At 43.4% G+C, this 19,018-nt stretch overlaps 1 protein-coding gene across 1 annotated transcript in view; it reads right to left on the reverse strand.

The window, feature by feature from the left end:
* LOC143829783 (acyl-CoA (8-3)-desaturase-like) overlaps window positions 1-19,018 on the reverse strand; it is a 58,575-nt gene that overhangs the window by 35,019 nt on the left and 4,538 nt on the right. Inside the window, exons 2-6 of the mRNA XM_077321184.1 lie at window positions 16,887-16,997; window positions 9,669-9,866; window positions 5,152-5,253; window positions 4,921-5,049; window positions 1,393-1,450 (exon numbers count right to left, since the gene is read on the reverse strand). Of these exons, the coding sequence (XP_077177299.1) occupies window positions 1,393-1,450; window positions 4,921-5,049; window positions 5,152-5,253; window positions 9,669-9,866; window positions 16,887-16,997 (598 nt within the window). The remainder of the gene's footprint in view (window positions 1-1,392; window positions 1,451-4,920; window positions 5,050-5,151; window positions 5,254-9,668; window positions 9,867-16,886; window positions 16,998-19,018) is intronic.

Genomic DNA, 19,018 nt, shown 5'->3' on the forward strand with positions numbered 1-19,018 from the left:
ATGGGTCGGACACGGCTTCGCACCTAACAACAACAACAGGTTGTTGGAGAAGTGATGTGGAGCTGACAGATGGGGTAGGTTGATGGATAAGGAGAGTGGAGAAAAGAGGTTAGATTGTTGGGGAAGAGAGAAGGAAGCAAATGAAGGGTGTGGGTATACACCCTCTCCACAAGTTTCTTGTAGTTCCCCATTTGTATATCTCATACAAATATAAGTCGAGCCCTGCAGGATCACAACAACAGTTTATTTAGTCCCACATCCTGTTTCACATAGTGGCCAACAAGTTTGTCTGGATGGTCAACATCAGGCCATCCCCTGGTGTTGCCTCCTGGCTCTGGGATTTAGAGGAATTCAAGGAAGGGAAAGAGAAAATAGCATAGGATGTGGAGGTTCTCACTTGTAAATTTTAATAGCCAAGTCAGCCAAGCCCAAAAATAATTACCCAGTGATTGGAGCTATGAATGGCCAAACCGCGCAAGACAGATTTTTCTGCAAATCTGAAAAATGCCCCAGATTTGCAGAATAATATGAAGTATATAAAAAAAATCATTGGGGAGTTTAAAAAAACAAACAGACAAACAATTTAAAAACACACGTAGCTTTAAAAAACTGATACCCTCCGTAGTCATGATTAGGCTGCCAAAACATTCTAGGATTGGTTTCTTTGAGCAAAAGGCTGGAAGAAGGGGTAGTATGCTTTCCAGGTTTGTTTTGGCCTTTTGGCTAGGGCTGCCAGCTCCAAATTGAGATGTTTCTGGAGATTTTGGAATCTGAGGAAGCAAGGGGCCTCAGTCAGATAGATTCCACCTTCCAAAGCATCCTTTTTCTCCTGGGGGGGCAGATCTCTGTCATCTGGAAAAGAGTTGCAATTCTGGAAGATCTCCAGGCACTATCTGAAAGTTGGTACCCTAAGCCTGGCAGCAACCACCAAGTGACTGGGAATCACCTGATTTGCATGACTCAACTAGTCTTGGTTGCTTGTTACTGTTCAGTAGAAGCCACCCCAGGAAAGCCAGTGTGGTATAGCAGCTAGAGATTCAGAGTATTGTTTAGACGCCCCAGGTTCCAATTCCCATCTTGCTGGAAGCTCTTTAGGTGCTTTTTGGCCAGTCGCATACTTTCAGTCCAACCTACCTTGTGAGAATAATCTGCTTTTGTTTTACTTCCTTTGGCCTTGAATTTCTGCTGGCTTAGGATGCTATAATGTGTATACATACCCTTGTGTCCCTTAGGAGGTATTCTCATGATTAAGCTAACAGTAGAATAATCTGTACACTCTCCTGGTAGTAAGTCCCACTGAGTAGAGTGCGATTCTGTGTAAACCTGCTTTAGATTTCTCTAAGTGATGAATGAAAGGAAACTCTGGTATTTTTGAACTGCAGGGATACTTACTGAAAAAGTACTTGTGCTGATGGTTGTAAGGCATGAACTTCTTTTTCTGCATCCCAAGCTTTGAAGAAAGAGATACCAGCAATTCAGTCAGGCTACAGAGATCAAATATATTCTCCACCCCTTTTTTCTCTGGATAAAACCAGTAATACTACTAAGAATATTCTCAGAACATACATATCACTCACTTGGGATATCCTCAAGCTACATATTTGGCTAATGCAATTGAAATCCTAATCATTTATTTATTTGATTTCTATGACTGTCCCTCTCAACATAGCCATCTTGGAGAGGTTTACAACAATTAATGAGAAAACATTAAAAACAGCAACATGACCGGATCATGACCATCTAAAAGAAGGTTCAGCAAATGTTTCAGCTGGCATGAATACACTTGTCATGACAAGGATAGAATCCATAGGGAATTTAAAGAACATTGCATGAGGAGAAATTTAATTATGGTATGGGAACAAATACAGACAAAGACTTGAACCATCTGCACCATTATGGCTGTCACCAGAAGAAATGCTTAGGAGGTCAGGAAAAAGCAGTAAATCAGATTGGCTTACATATAAAGATTTGATTTATACAGAAGGGGGGAACTTTATATTATGATCTAGAGAAGAACTTCAGGGAAAATTGATTGATTGGTTTTCATATCATCAGATCAATGACCTATTTAAGGTCCATGAAAAAAAGGGATTTGCCCCTCAGAAAGAAATACTAGGTAAAGAGGGCTGAGAGATTTCTAAACTGTATAAATATCTACTTGAGTGGTCCATGGAAGAAGAGAGAGTTAAGGAAGTGATGATTCAATGGGCTAAGGACATAGGTCACTCAATTAACTTAGTTACTTGGGAAACAGTGTGGATGCGAGATATGAGATTTACTCCTTGTTGGGGAAGGCACTGGCAAACGACCCCGTATTGAGTCTGCCATGAAAACGCTAGAGGGCGTCACTCCAAGAGTCAGACATGACTCGGTGCTTGCACAAGGGATACCTTTACCTTATGTAATAGGAAAAACCAATATACATTGATATACCGATGGTACCTTACCCCAGCAAAGATTACGAAGTGGAATTTTAAAAATGCAAGACAAGTGTTGGAAATGTAAGTTTGAAAAGGGGGATTACTATCATATGTGGTGGGGTTGTAAAAAGGCAAGAAAATATTGGAGTGGAATACTTGAGGAATTTTTTAAAATTATGAATTGTGATTTGGAGAAAATGGAATTATTTTTATTGAGCTTTGTAGAGGAGGATATACCTAGAGATAGGAAGTCCTTCCTTCTTTATGCTGTATCAGCAGCAAGACTGGTGTAAGCAGCTAAATGTTCAGAAACTGCTACCACAGAAGACTGGATAAGGAAGATGTTGAGCTTTGTGGATTCAGCCAGATTAACGCCACTATTAAAGGACAAAAACTCGGAGAAATATTATGAACAGTGGACACCTTTCTGGAGCTACATGAAGAAAAATTTTCCAGACTTTGCATAATTTTACAAAACATAAAGAAAATGAAGCATTAGATAATTCTAATTAATTTCTCTTAGCACAGGAGGAAGGTGAGCTGGGTGGGAAGTCAAATTGTAGGTTGTGATTATGATGTCTGTGTTATTTCTGTATGTGTTTTATGTTGTGTGTGGGTTTTTTTCAGCGGTGATGTTGTTATTTGTAGATGTATATAAGCATCAAAGGACAGGAAGGCCTGGAGGCCTGGAGGATCATTGTCCATGGGGTTGCGATGGGTCGGACACGACTTCGCACATAACAACAACAATATAAGCATAATAAAATGTTTTAATTTTTTTTTAACACAGCAACATGGCTGGATCATGACCATCTAAAAACACAGGTTCCTGGCTGATGGTTAGAAGAGTGGGTGAATGATTAGGAAGGCTTGTCTCCAGATGCCTATTTTGCTTATTTATTACATTTGTAATCTGCCTTCTTTTGAACTTGTCCATTGGGTTTTCATGGCAAAGATACTGGAGTGGTTTGCCATTTCCTTCTCCGACAGGGGACGGCAGAGAATGAGGTGGCTGGATGGAGTAACCTAACAACAACAACAATCTTAGAGTCCGATCTACCATTTCTGCCTTAAAGATCAGCTGAGGGCAATTTTGTCAAGAAACTGGGATGTATTTTAGAATCATAGAGTTGGAAAGGGCCATACAGGCCATCTAGTCCAACCCCCTGCTCAACGCAGGATCAGCCCTAAGCATCCTAAAGCCTTTTGTCTTACAGTCTCTCACTGAGACCCAAGGCAGATTACACAGCAAAAAAGCTAAACTAGCCGTTATTTTTTAGAAGAAGAAGAGTTGGTTCTTACATGCCACTTTTCTCTACCCGAGGGAGTCTCAAAGTGGCTTACATTCGCCTTCCCTTTCCTCTCCTCACTCACACCCTGTGAAGCAGATGAGGCTGAGAGAGCCCTGATAGTATTGCTCGGTCAGCACAGCTTTATCAGTGTTGTGGTGAGCCCAAGGTCACCCAACTGATTGCATGTGGGGGAGGAGCAGGGAATCAAACCTGGCTCGCCAGATTAGAAGTCCGCGTTCCTAACCACTGCACCAAGCTGGCTACACTTACACTTCATCATCGTACCTGCAGCCATAGCGCAACTGTAAGTCCCCTAGCAACTCCTGTATAAAAAGTACAGATACATGCAGTTCTGACTGGGACTACACTATAGGAGGAGGAGCTCCTGCGTTCCCCCTGCATCATTTTAGGCAATAGAAATAGGCAGGCACTATTTGCTCCATTAGGAGGTTGCAAACTCACTTCAAAATTTCACTTTGGACAAAATACGTCTGTCTCTGAGATTTGGATGTTGATTCCCAGTTCAGAAAGACATGATAACATTCTGTACTTGAAAGTGAGAACGGAATCTGTTTCGGCTTATTTCTTTATAGTACTAAATGGCTGAGGAGCCACATTTTATTCACTGCCATCACTGGGCTTACAAGAGCCTTTTGTATCTTTTTCCATTGCAGAAGCTCAACAATGGCTTCCCAGCAACTAGTACTTAAAAGCACACAAATCTTTCCATTGTGTCTCAGTGTTCTGGCCATCCATTGAATAGCAGCAAGAGACATCTCATTCTCCCTGAAGCCAAAATTTTCAGTCCTGAAATAAGGGCTCAGGGCTGCAGACAGGCGACCGGAGGGTAATGAGAGGGTTTCCACACAACTAATTTAGGTGATTCAGATTCAGGTGGTAGAGGGGAGAAGTAAAATATATATATATATATATATATTCAAATGAATAAAGCTGTACCAAAAAAAGGATAAAATATTATTTTAACAGATTTTGAAAGACCAATAATGGAGGAGGTTGCATCTGGTTACTGTGATGGCTGATTAATGAGGGCATCTGCAGGCTGGGAAAGATTAAACCAACACTTGTAACAATGGTTGGCTCATATAATTTGTCTAATGCTGATGAAATAGTTTGTCCTCAGTTCCTTCCATCTGCCCTTCTTAGTATATCTTCAACAATATATTACAATACAAATGCTGCAAATGTACCTCTGCAGCCAGTTTCTTCCCCAAAACAAACAAAATGGGGTGCATGTTGAGATCGGGATCTTTACGAAAGCAGTTGGGCTTGGCATGATGCTGGAAATGCAGGTTATTCCACCACTTTGCTGCTAATCCCTGTAGGAAAACAGAACATATGACTGAGAACAGAGCATAATTCAAGCCGAAGCACTATAAAAGAAGAAGTCATCTTTTTTCGTTAAAACAAAGGATACCTACTTTCATCATGCACATTATAACTCCATGTAGCATGTGATTCCATCTTGATTTGCTAAAGACAGAAAGGTGTCCTAAATCATGCTGGAACCAGTTCATTTGGCACTGTAAGAAGAAAGGGGTAATTATAGAAAGATGTTCACAGTGTACAGTGCATACAGAATGGCAGTAAAGGTCATGCAATTTACATGTATTAAGGCAATCACCATGCCCTGTTATGTTTTCTATTCAAGGATCCCTTTCCAAACTGATGAAACTAGATTCAGAAGACATCATTTAAAGACAATACTTTTCGCAAAACAAAGCCACAACCGAGATTTCCACCACTCCACAAATACCTACTTCACAATTCTAATTGCCTTGCTCCCATTGTCATTCCTTTTGCTCCCATGTGCCCTGGGACTGTTGCCTAAAATGGCCATTACAGCAGTTCCAGCCTTTAGCATCCCCAAGGCCAGGCCAATGCACAGAAGGCAAGGGGTGCTTTTGGCAGACAGGGTATCCCTTACACTGCCTTCCTAGGATGTGGACACCATGTTGATATGGTAGTTATCCTATCCCTGCAGCTGCAGCAGGTCACTTGGCGGGGAGGGAATGCTAGCATGGCAGAGAACTCTGGTGCATGGTGGATTGACAGTAGGTCCCACTCATTGTGCACCATGTGTGCACTCCAGCCCAAGGATACCTCAGGGTGCTGAACCTCAGAAGGAGGTCTGGATGGAAGGGTGTCTCCAATGTTTTTGATTTGGGGGTTGATTCCCCACTCCTCCAAATGCAGTGGAGTGGGGGTTTGATTCCCCACTCCTCCGCGTGCAGCCAGCTGGGTGACCTTGGGGTCGTCACAGCACAGAGCTGTTCTGACTGAGCAGCGATATCAGGGCTCTCTCAGCTTCATCTACCTCACAGGGTGTCTGTTGTGGGGAGAGGAATGGGGTGTTTGGAAACCACTTCAAGACACCTGGTAGAGAAAAGCAGCATATAAAAGCCAGCACCTTTTCTTCTACTGGCCAGAGCAGTAGGCTTGCAAACCTGTCCTCCAAGAAACAAGAGTACTCTGCCATCATCATGTTCCCAACTCCACAGCCGGAATGCTCCTTGGATACCCCAGGAACTTTGCACCAGGAGCCAACATATTCACCCAGGAGGCCATTCCTTCTGCTACTGGAGGAAGCGAGGAAGTGGAGCAGCAGAGAAGACACCCATGGAGCCTAGGCTCCTGAGGTGGTGGCCAAGGGAGGTGAGATAACTCCAAAGGAAAGGGGTGAAGCAGAGGTGCAAGCAATGCATGACTACTTGGCCTGACTCACCTGTCTTGTTGTCCCCCATTCTAGAATCCTTTCCCCTGACATTTGCAGCTGATGCTGTAGACTACATTTATGCCCTTGACCTCCACAAAATTAACAGTGGTGGCTTCTGTGGTCCTGTGGCTATTGGGCATCTTGGAGTACCCTGGGCCATTAGCGGAGGGTGATGCAGTGGGGGCACTCAGCATGTTTGAATGGCAGCAGTGCTGAGTTGCAACCAAAACAAGAACTTGTGTTGACTCAACTCTTCAAACATGAAATAAAGTTCATGCAGGAAAGCTTATGAAATGGTATCTTCTTTTATTCTATTTAGACCTTGTAAATAGGTGTTCACCATAAGTGATTTCCTATGTGGAACAATTAATCATACAAGACCTTATCTGATGAAGAATATGAAACAGAGCCTGAGTCTGGAAACTGTCCATCGCCTATTTGCAAGGTCTAACTTCATTTCATACTTTTTCATATGCAGCAATCTGTATTATCATGTTTCTCAAGTCTGCTGTTGTATGCCTCTTAAATCACTTATACTCTTATCTCAACCTGGGAAGGTACCTGCACCCCTCCCCTGGTAAAGGAAAGACTTACTCCATCTTCATTATGCACTTCCTGGCCACACGTGTCACCTGAGGCTGGCAGAAGCTAGTAAGCAACTCACCCAAATGACTTGCTATTGCTCCACTTGGCCAACCCTTGTTTGGGTAATTTGCTGCTGCATGACTCGCTATTACATGACTTTCACACCTTGGCTGGAGATTTTCTGGGGACATGCCAAAGTGTTGCAAAAGGGAATGAATGAAGGAAAGCTGAAGAGTGAGGTGTGTGTGTGTGCATATGTGTCTTAAGCAATTTCAAGTCGCTTCTGACTTATAACAACCCTATGAATTTATGACCTCCCAAATGTTCTCCAACAGGAAGGGTAGATAATGTAGATTGGTTGATGAGTAGGCAGGACAGAAGGGAGCAGGAAAAGGGGAGAGGTTATGGGTGCTGCCAGGAGAATTGAAAGAGGAAATGATATGGAGAGGAGACTAGTGGGAAATGAGATGTCCCCCCACAAGTCCTTGAAACCCCCTTCCCCAACTGTTAAACCATAATATGTGAAGCTAGTAGTGCCATCCTAAGAAAACCTTGAGAGAAGGCCCACTAAATGAACAGGATTCTGAATAGATCTGTGGCAGGATTCCGAGTAGATCTGCTTATGGTTACTCACTTAGGATGAAGTTGTCAGATTACAATGAGACTTAATTCTGAGTAAACATGCATGGTATTACACTGTACAGTTCCAGGATCTCCCACCAGTCTCTGAAAGAGAGCTTATAGCCCCAGCACTTTATTTGAGTGGTTGACATCAGTATTATGTCTGCGGGCATCCTTCACAGGCACAAACAAGAACATCTGCCAAGTATACTCTGCTTGTTTATTTTGCCTTTTTGATTATGGCTGTTTATGCACTGCCTTTCCCTTCACTTTTACCCCTCATTCTCCTCAGAAGTATTTTTCTCTTCTACATGCCAACTTACATTCACTTCACAGAAGGGTCAGGCTTTCATTTTGCTTCTGCACAGATTTAGCTCCCTTCAAGGCTCAGTTCATTTCCTATTGTTGTATGTCTGTTTCTTTTAAAAGTTCCATTGTCCTGCTTTCCCCTCCTTTCTTCGCTCCAAAGGCAAAGGAAATAAACAACCAGAAACATCTTCATTGGATTTCTCTCTTCCCCCGCCAGGAGGCCACACCTCCACTACTGATATTGTGCCGCTATCTCTGCTCAATGGTCAGTTTCAGGTAGGGGGTGCTTTTTGAAATTGTAAGGAGAGAGTATTAAAGCTCCTTTCACTTCCAGGTTTCCATTTTAGTGGATATTTTTTCTGGCTTCTAAGCTGCAGTACTGCCTGTATTTTTTTATAAGCCACTCTTAAATCTCGCAAGAATTGGGGTTCAGTGTTAATGCTATAGGCAAACCTTTCCTTGTGGATACCCTCCTGCCATTTCTCCCGCTTCTTCTTTCCATGTGCATCACACAGCTCTGTGTGTGCATGTGCGTACCACTCTCAAGGGTGCTGTCTGTTCTTTCCCCCCCTTCCCCACCCATATTGCCAATTTCTTTATTAAAAATTAAGGGGACTCTGCAGTCTGATTCCTTTTTTAAAAAGCATTCTAGCAAGGCATTACGTTGCTTTTTTTTTAATGGGAGAAAAATTTATATACTGCTCTAGAAATAAGTATATGCTGTTTAGCTCAATCAGTAAGATGTTAGGATCAAAAGCTTGAGAATTCTAATCTAGCTCTGGGTGTTAAAAAATTGGCCATGCCCATTTTACATTTTTTGTTTTTGAAAAGTTCATGTTTTGAAAATGGCTTCACCGTGTTTTTAAAAAAGAGCAAAAAATGAAAATGGCCAATTTTTTTTTTAAGTTAACACCCAGAGTTAGATTAAAACTCACAAGCTTTTGGTCCTCAGAGTGACTAAGCTAAACAGTCTGTGTTCCAGTAAAATGGCAACCTTGAGTGAAAGAAACTTTAAGACTCTCTTCTTACAATTTCAAAAGGCACCCCCTGCCTGAAACTGACCAATGAGCAGAGAACAACCAGTGGCACAAAGGCAGAAAGAGACTCAGAAATCTGTTTTTTCTCATTAGCATGCAGAATAATATTCTGCAATTGGAAGAGAAAAATTGGAGACAGTAGAAATATGCAGTACAGGAACAGGATGTGACCTGGATGAGAATTAAAAGGATATTGACTTCAATTCAGGGATAATCAGAATCAAGCTGTGATGCAAAAAGGGCCTATGTCATGGTAGGGACAGGTGCTCAAACTCTGGATCAGCTTGGCCATGGATAGTCTGACTGAGTGAGAAGTGAAATAAAAAGGCCCTAAATAAACCTCAGAAATGAGGCCCTAGTCTTAGAGAAACTTATTTCAGATTAATCCATGTAACACTAATGTACGGATTCATGTAAAAACCAGCAAAGGGTCAGCTTTTCATTTCTTAATTTAAACAGCTGCTCAGCAATGTCATAATGCAAACTGCTCTGGAATTGTTGTCATGTGGCAACAGGCAACATTTGTAAAAGGTCAAACCTGCAGGACAACAAATGCAAATTGCATGGTCCCATGGACCTTAGTCTAAATTTGTGAAATTCTTTGAATTTTTGAAAGTATATTGAAAATAAGGCTAAATTTCAGGAGTGTACCATGCTTTCAGTACTATACCTGAGCAGTAGTAAATAGTGTAACACCTATGAAGAATGGTACTAAAGATGATCCAAAGTACCAGAAGGTCAACCAGGTACCAACATCCAGTAGCACAATATGAAGGAAAACCAGGAAGAAGAAGAGACTGCTGGGCTTTAGGAGTCCCATCTTCTCGACAGTGGATCGCAGCTTCCGGAAGTCGTCTATGATTAATTGCTGTGAAAAAACACAAAGACATTCTCACTTTTGAGTCAGTTACTTTTTATTGGCATAAAACATATACAAATACAGCTAAAACGCTTAAAAGACGCAGCTAGACAATAAGATGAACCATGGGATTACATAACAGAATGAAACAGAATGATAAAATAAGCCATAAAATACAAGATGGACAACATTTTATAGGCACATCTTATTTCAGAAGAAGAGAAGAGCCTAATGGTGGGAGCGATTGAGAGCAAAAGAAGAAGGGGATGACAGAAAATGAGGTGGCTGGGTGGAGTCACTGAAGCAGTTGGTGCAAACTTAAATGGACTCCGGGGAATGGTAGAGGACAGGAAGGCCTGGAGGATCATTGTCCATTGAGTTGCGATGGGTTGGGCATCACTTTGCACCCAACAACAACAACAAATCTTATTTAAGACTCTGGCAGGGTCTCTGTCGGAGAGCAGGAATTGCAAGTTTGACTTTCTTACTCTTGTTTCACATGTTTCATTTGACAGGAAAAAAACAACAGGCAGTTAAAAGGACTTCTGAGACAGTCATTCAGGTTGGGATTTTTAAGAGGATAATTTCAGATTATCATCATTGGGTTACAGTTTTGCTCAGCCTTAACACTTGCCACAATTTATGCAGTATGAAGTACTGCACCATGGCATTGCCTTTACTGGCAACTCTGGGGATCTGATCACCACAACATTTGATGAAACTCCTGGTTTTCTGTATCTACACATTGTCATTGACATGCATCATTAAGAAGAAGCCAAAAACATTTTGGGATTATCTAGCCATAGTACAGGGCTAACAATGAATTCCAGAGTTTATGCAACTAATTACCTAGCTCCTTCTCATCAAGAACTGATAAGTGAAGATCAGATTGCTTATCCCTTATTGCTCTGCATTTAGTAGTTATCTCTGTATTTGCAGTAATGAGTGTTGTAGCTACACTTGATGTGAAAATCTCTAAAACTAGATACATTTCTGAAGGGGATGGGATTTTCATGCAATGATGAGTTTTATTGTTATGGTTTCTCCCCTTAAAATTCTGGGATAATGGTGTTCTCTAATAGTTTAGAGGTCTAATGCTTCTCATAGAACTGTATTTCCACACAAACTTGGAAATGCCTCTTTAGCCAATTTAAAATGGCAATTTATGCTTAGTCTGGAGAATTCAAAAGCTGCACATTATTTACAAAATTTATATCCCACTTTTCTACCTGCACAAGGGCCACCAAGGCAGATAATAAACTCATATTTTAAAACCATTAAAATCAAGTCCCCCAAAACACACATAATTAAAACAGAGTTAAAATACCAACAATACATAAAAAAACAGTGTAAGAATTATTTAGCAAGGTGGGATCACTCAGGAAATGCCAACTGTAACAAGAAAAATTTTCAACTCACTGGTGGAAGATGGCAACAGAAGGGGACAACTGAGAAGACCCTCTGCCAGGTTGCCATCTGCCTAATTTCAGAAGGCAAGGGCAATTGAACTGTGCTTCCAAAGTACTGGTTGGGTAGTTTCATAATGGAGCAGGCATGTTCACATATGCTGGTCCCAAATCATAAAATCATTTGTCATGAGGGCTGGATCTGACATAAATGTCACTTTGTCAGGCCAGGCCAGACCTCCCATAAAATGGAAAACTGGGTACTGAAAATATTTTACCACTGATCGTGACCCACACCCCTCCTCAACACCTAACTAATCACCCTTTCCTTCATATGCATGAAAATTTTGGTACAGTACAGAGAGCTATTGCCTGACAATCAGGGTGCAACAACCAGAGACTCATATGACTGAAACATGCTATACTGCATTCTGTTGCCACAGGTTCAGCAGCCAAAGACAGGTAGCCAAGTGGCATCAAGGGGAATCCAATGAGCCCTGCCTTAAAGAAACTGCTGTTGTTCACAAGCTCTGGGGAAGGGAGGAAAGGAGGAAGAGGCAACCACCTCTGTCAAAATTCCATATTCAGCAACAAGCTTGAACCACAAGGGGAACTGTGAACCACAAAAAAGCTTCAAGTGCCATCAATCTTCATATATGTCGTCTCAACTTTAATTGCCTCTTCCAGACTTTATATTTCATGCCAGCTCCAATAGCATTATGCATGCACCCAGAATATTACTCCTTATGTGCAAGTACACAGACACACATCCAACAGCTACCTCTAACATGTGCAAACCTAATGGACTTTTCTGAATGCCTGTTCCCATCCTTGACCTTTGTTTCAGCCCCTCCCCACACCCACACCCTCCAATTCAGTCTTATACACAAGGAAGCTTTGAAGAGAAGAAGAGAGAAGAGCTGTTTCTTTTACCACCACTTCTGAAGAAGTATCAAAGCAACTTACAGTTGCCTACCTTCCTCTCTTCACAACAGATACCCTGTGAGATAGGTGAGGCTGAGAGAGCTCTGAGAGGACGGTGCCTGGCCCAAGGTCACCCACCTGGCTGTATGTAGAGGAGTAGGGAATCAAACTCAATTCTCCAGATTGCCCCTCTACATCAAACTGGCTCTCAGACCAATGAAAGAGAACTCTAATGAAATATTTTCTATTTTGGGATGAATGAATTGCTTTTTAGAATGCGGTTCTACTCACTTAAAATCTGTAGTATGAAAATTTTATGTAAAACATTTTATGGCATTAAAAGGTAAAGGTATCCTCTGTGCAAGCACTGGGTCATGTCTGACCCTTGGGGTGATGCCCTCTAGCGTTTTCATGGCAGACTCAATACGGGGTGGTTTGCCAGTGCCTTCCCCAGTCATTACCGTTTATCCCCCAGCAAGCTGGGTACTCATTTTACCGACCTCGGGAGGATGGAAGGCTGAGATAATGATAGATAATGATAATTCCTTTTTAAGTACATGTTCCTTTTAAAGTACATGTTTATTGTTTAAATGTGGCTGATCTGGTTCACAGAAAACTGGCTATAATATTGCCTGGAGTGCCAAAAGGTATAAAGGGTTGAGCTTCAGACAGCTCTGCTTGAGCCATCCCATCACAGCTTCCAGACATCTGGCTAAAGCTTCTGGGGGTGAATCAGGGTAGCCATCCATCAGGAGGAAGAGCTGGGTGTCATCTGCATGTTAATAGCTCCCCAGTCCAAACCTCCCCATTAGCTGGGCAAGACGGTGTATAAAGATGTTAGATAAAATTGGAGAGAGGACTGCTCAGTGTGGAACTCCGCATCTGAGTTGGCAGTGTTTTGATTGTCTCTCTCCAATTCAGTCAGTCAGAGTTTATTATGGTCACTGACCAATTTAAGAAAAAAACAGATTACTTAAAACTCAGTCATACAATAAAATCTGGGTTACAACAGTAAGATTAGTACAAACAATATTAGTAATTTGATACATTTACATAAAATATATCACCAAATGTTTAAGATTTATTAAATTAGGCACAATCCCAATTGTGTTCTGATTCGACAGACCAGCCATCCATACCTGCAAACTTCCCTGTCAGCTTTTGATTTTTATCAGCTAATATGATTGAAAGAAGGGTCCTTCTACTTTGACCAGGATAAGAAGCAAGGATGGGATTAATAAGAGCTTCACTGATCTGTAACCGCTCCTGCGGAGCAGTATAAATAAAGCACTAAGGGAAAGTTGGGAAGAGAAAGGGGTGGGCTCCGTCTGTGATAAAAATTCGGAGAGGCGAATCAGGAGTCGCAAAGCGGCTCCGTCCCTGGACTCTAGCCTCTTTACTCTCAGACGCCTCAGTGCCTGGGGCCAGCAGCAGGTAAGGGAAGAGGCCCCTGGGCAAAGGGTCGTGGTGGAGGGCTTGCTAACGAGGGCCTCTTGGCCTGCTAGGCTGGGCCTGCTGACTGCTCGTTAAGGACTGCTAAAGAGCTCTGTTCCGGCCCTGCTAACGAGCTGCCCAGCCCCCAGCCGCCCCACTTGATCTGGCTGCGAGCTGCAGCCCAAGGCCACTTTAAGCTGCCTGGCCAGGGGCCAGGCGAGGGGGCCCTTTCAAGGCCTGTTCTGAGGAATGGGCTTTGAAGCTAGTATGTATATAACTCCCAACAGGACCCAGGAGCCCAGCCTGTTTCACATCAGCTTCAGAATATGGCTTTTATTTTAATACTAGTAAAAAAGCCCATTGTATATTCTAAATACAATGGGCGCTAGGAGGCTGGGGCAGAGTAAAAGATTCCTTACTTACAGAGAGGCTTGAGCGGCGGCGGCTTGATGGCGGAGGCAGCGGCGAAGGCGAAGGCGGGGGTTTGAGCGGCCCCCCAAGGCTCTCCGAAGGCTTCCCCCAAGGCTCTCACCCGCCCCCCAAGGCTCTCCGAAGCCTTCTCTCGGCCGGTGGAGCGGCTTCGCGAGGCCGCTCCGGCAGCCGGGAGAAGGCGGCGCGGCCGCCCGCTGACCTGTGGCTGTGCAGGTGAAGCAGGCAATGGTGTGCAGGTGAAGCAGGCAATGGGGAGCCGCGCTTCGCGCGGCTCCCCATTGCCTGCTTCGGGCGGGATGGAAACTTCGAGGGGCCAATCAGGAGCCGCTTCGCGGCTCCTGATTGGCCCCTCCGAGTTTTTATCCCGGACCGGTCCCGTCCTAACTCCTCCCCACTACCCCTTACTCTTTTATTCAGTCCGTGGCGCCCGCGGCGCCACGGGCTGTGTACAGATAGAGTTGGTTGTAATTATAGAGAAGAACAAAGGCTTCACTGGCTGGCTGAGCCACAAGCAGGTACTTAGAATAAGTTACAATCCAACCTAGAGCAAAGGGAATCCTTCACAGGCTAACAATAAAGATGACAAACGTCTTCTGTCTCTAGGATCTTTGTGACTAGGGACATATGACGTTTGTTGTTTTTGTTGTTAGCCTGTGAAGGATTTCCTTTGCTCTTGGTTGGACAGTAAGCTGCGGGCCCTGCAAGAGCTTCCTGAAAAAGCCCTGGCTCTGGTCGAGGCCAGGTGAATGTCAGCCAGCAAATTCATACCTGCAGAGTGGAGTGCCTTATAGGGGGCATAAGCAGATGAGCAGTCCTGCAGATAAGTAGGGCCCAAGCTGTATATAGCCTTAAAGCCCTTAGAAAGTTATGTGGATCATGCAGAGGGGCATCTTGTGACATTTTTACTGGGAGACAGGATTAAGTCAGTTTCAAGTGATATAGCAAAATATTGCTTACTTACTTAACTTACTACTGCTGCGAGATCAGAAGAAATGACAATATCCAAGGGTTGGTTCTATGGTAAACCACAAAATCTAGGAGCAATGGAAGTCCTCAAGTGGCTACAGAAGGTTGTTTAGGGCTTCCACTTCTTCTATGGCAGTGGTTCTCAACCTTCCTAACGCTGCAACCCTTTAATACAGTTACTCACATTGTGGTGACCTCCAACCATAAAATTATGTATATGTTCTTTCACAGAAATTAAAGTGAAACTGACCAATGGCGTGAAGATCCATTGTTCATGATTGTATATCAACTGTTTTTTTCCCCGGGGTTTCTCAGTTCAGTTCTTCCTCTTGTCCCACCATGCCGATCTCGCTTTTTTCTGCTGCTCCAGACAGACGAACTCTCTATCTTGATCTACCCCGCAAGGCTGTTGTGTGGATGATGCTCCCCTCCCAGCCAAGCTGCTTGCCCTGCCATGACCCAAGTGAAAAGGGTCATCTGATCCCCAAAGGGGTCCCAACTGCCAGGTTGAGAACCATTGTTCTATGGTATTTCATACAAACTGTGAAAAAATGATTAATGGCTAAAGGTCAGAGTGAGATAGGCTGCTGTTGACTGAAATCTGAGTGGATTTTCCTCCTTCAGAAAAATCTGAAATGGATTTTGACTGTTATTCTTAATTTAGTGAAACATAACTAGATAGCAATTTCTACTACCTTAAATAATTAGCACCAGAAAATTAGCATATGGAACATACTCGCAGTGTAGATTATAGTAGGAAGAAAAGGTAGAGGTTAGTTACATGAGATAGCAAATTTAAAACTTCAATTTTGGTAGGAAGATGTGACTTAGGTTGGGGAAGAACTGGATGTGACATCAATATGTTACATCAAAAAACATATTACATCGGTGCTGACCTCTGCCGCTGAACTCTGCCCTCCCTGGGCACCATGCCCAAACCTCTAAGAATTTCGCAAGCCAGATCTGGTAACACTAAGACCAATTCCGCATGAGGAATCTGCCCCTGGAGAGCGTCTGGTTGCTGGCGGGTTTTAGTGCTGCTTCCACATAACATCATCAGCAACCCAAGGCTGTCCAAGGACTGGTTCAAGTTTTGGCCAGACTGGCCTCGAGATGAGGGTAATCGCCAAAACTGGATATGCCGCCTAATATCACGCTTCACATCAGGGAGCAACCAGCGGCAAACCTGTATGGAGGAAGAAACACGCGATAGTCCCTGCAGCATTTTGCCCATACCCGGTCTCATACCCACCCTCCCCTCTCCATTTCCTGCTCAATAATATATATATATATATATTTTTAATGGTGCAGTTTGTGATTGACAAGCTGAGGAGTGATGGGAGAGACATTTGACTTGTTTTCCCTTGCTACCTCTTTGACCGTTTATGCACTGGGAACTTCATTGCCCCAGCTTCCATGCAGGAACACAAATTGGGGGCGGATGAGGTGCACCGAGCCAAATGCTCCCCCATGTGGGTGCAGAAAGAGGTGGGGCAACCTGCCACAACTAAACCTCCAGCCTGTAGCCCAGCAAGAAACCTCCAGTGCGTAAACGGACTTTGGGAGGCAAAAAGTTGTGATAAGGTGGCAGAAAACCGCAGGAGGGGTTTCCCATCAGGAAGCTTGCAAATATGCGGCTTATAACCACACATTTGCAAGCAGGAGGCAGCATGAGTTTTGCGCCTCCGTGTGGAATGGGTCTAAGGATAGATGAGTTGACACTTTTAGAAATCCTAGAACACTCTGTTGTCAACAGAACATAAATCATTGTACAGTTTTGTACAGAATCAATAAATGTAAGTCTGGTCTTTCCCACTTCTCTGATATCAAACTACATTTTCCCCTTGAAATCTTGCGAAAAACTCACATTTTTGCTCGGCTCAGAGTCAGGTTGATCTGGTGCCAGCTCCCCAATCAGCAATGGCTTCAAGTACTTATTCACTTGATTTTTATCAAGGTGGAATGCTGTGAATGCATCCTAGGAAGGGGGAAAAGTCACAAAATTAAACACAATAATATCCAAATATATGCAGAAGACAAGGATGAAATTTTACGTCAGACAGATAGACTTTCAACTTGCTTATAAAAAGACATACAAGTTTTTTATACTCATCTTAGTTACAGGATTAATGGACCATCATTTGTGCAACCAATCTACAAACAATGTGAACTCCAGTGATGTGATGGAGTAAGGGGTGAAATAATATTTTCTTAATTATTGTTGTGTAAAGAGAAGTGGTGTACCAGACTGTTTCATTACAGAAGGCCCAGAAACTTGTTCTTGACTGTATTTTGAAATGTTACCAAGGCTGATATGTTCTATTCTCAAGGCCGGATACAATTGTTTATATTAACAAGAGAACTTTTTAAACCTTTTCCCGGTGACTTAGCATAATGGCAATAGGGTGGTCCTGTGGATGTGCAAAGGGGTGGACCCAAAAAGCATCATCTTTCCCACCTTCAATGGAATGTTATAAAGTCTCATGTGATCCTTTTTTCGACACACAGGCTCTTTTGGGACCAACCCCCCTGTGTCATTTTGTTCATCTGCAGTTGAATAAAATCATAAAAGGTTTTCCAGTCTAGTGGTCATTCTATTTGGGTACTGAACACTAGGCAAATGATCCCAAAATGCCCAGACCAGGCCCTGGGCCATCAGATGGGACCTCTGTTATGGCACTAGGGCTCTAGAAATCCTTCCTCAAAAAACCTTGCTAGATACTAAATAGGTAATTTTCATTTATTCGTTCATTCGTTCATTCATTCCATTTGTCTACTGCCCCTCTCGGACTTGCCATCTCAGGATGGTGAACATCACAATGTAACATTTACAAATTATTAAAATATAAAACCATCAATTAATTTAAAATTATTAAATCCTTCCAAATCTACAAAAATAGTTGTCAGCACCAATAGGTATTTATTTCATTCTGGCGTTGTCGTTATACAGCGGGGGGGGGGAAAGAGGGAGGTGAGAGGCTTGGCTGATGGTTAGTGATTCCCAGTTGGCCTCAACCATAAGCCCAGTGGAAGAGCTCCATCTTGCAGTCTCTGCAGAACTTAGCTAGTTCCAACAGGGTCCTGATCTCCCTGGGGAGCTCATTCCACCAGGCAGGGAATAGTTGAGGCCAATTGGACTTATTTAGGACTGGGAATCTTCAGCTGGTTGGCATTACTAGAATGAAGTGCACTCTGGGGGACATATATAGGCATTAAGCACCCTCTGGCTCAGCTGGGCTGTTGAGTTTTGGGCTGGGCTGTCATCAATATGCTTATGACATCCCACTATATCTCCGCATGGACGGCCGCCCACACTCCCCCCTGGAACCATTTGCCAGATGTTTGGAAGCAGTGACCGAGCAGAGTCATCTGAAACTCAACCCCTCCAAGACAGAGGTCCTGTGGGTGGGAGGTAGGGGGGCGGGACAGAAAGCGTGCTTACCCACCCTGGCAGGGATGCAAATTATGACCGTGATGCAGGCCAGAAATTTGGGAGTGACCATTAATGCCTCACTATCCATGGAGGCACAGGTCAAGAGTAGCTTGCCAGGCATTTTTCCATCTTTGCCAGGCTCAGTTACTAGCACCCTACCTGTTCCCTGAACACCTGGCCACAGTGATCCATGTGACAGTCATCTCCAGAATAAATTTCTGTTACTCGCTCTATGTGGGGCTGCCCTTGTCCTTGATCTGGAAATTGCGGCTGGTACAAAATGCGGCTGCTAGGGTCCTCACAGGAACATTTAGGAATGGGCTGCGTAAGGAGGTGGTGAGCTCCCCCTCACTGGCAGTCTTCAAGCAAAGGTTGGGTACACAGTTTTCTTGGATGTTTTAGGATGCTTTGGGCTGATCCTGGGCTGAGCAGGGGGTTGGACTAGATGGCCTGTAGGGCCCCTTCCAACTCTATGATTCTATGACCATGGAGGGCCCATATCCAGCCTGTGCAAATCCAGAAAGGCATAATATATGCTTTTCAGGATACTCCCTTAGCTAGCTTGC

Source organism: Paroedura picta, chromosome 2 (genome assembly GCF_049243985.1).
Source record: "Paroedura picta isolate Pp20150507F chromosome 2, Ppicta_v3.0, whole genome shotgun sequence".
NCBI lineage: Eukaryota > Metazoa > Chordata > Lepidosauria > Squamata > Gekkonidae > Paroedura > Paroedura picta.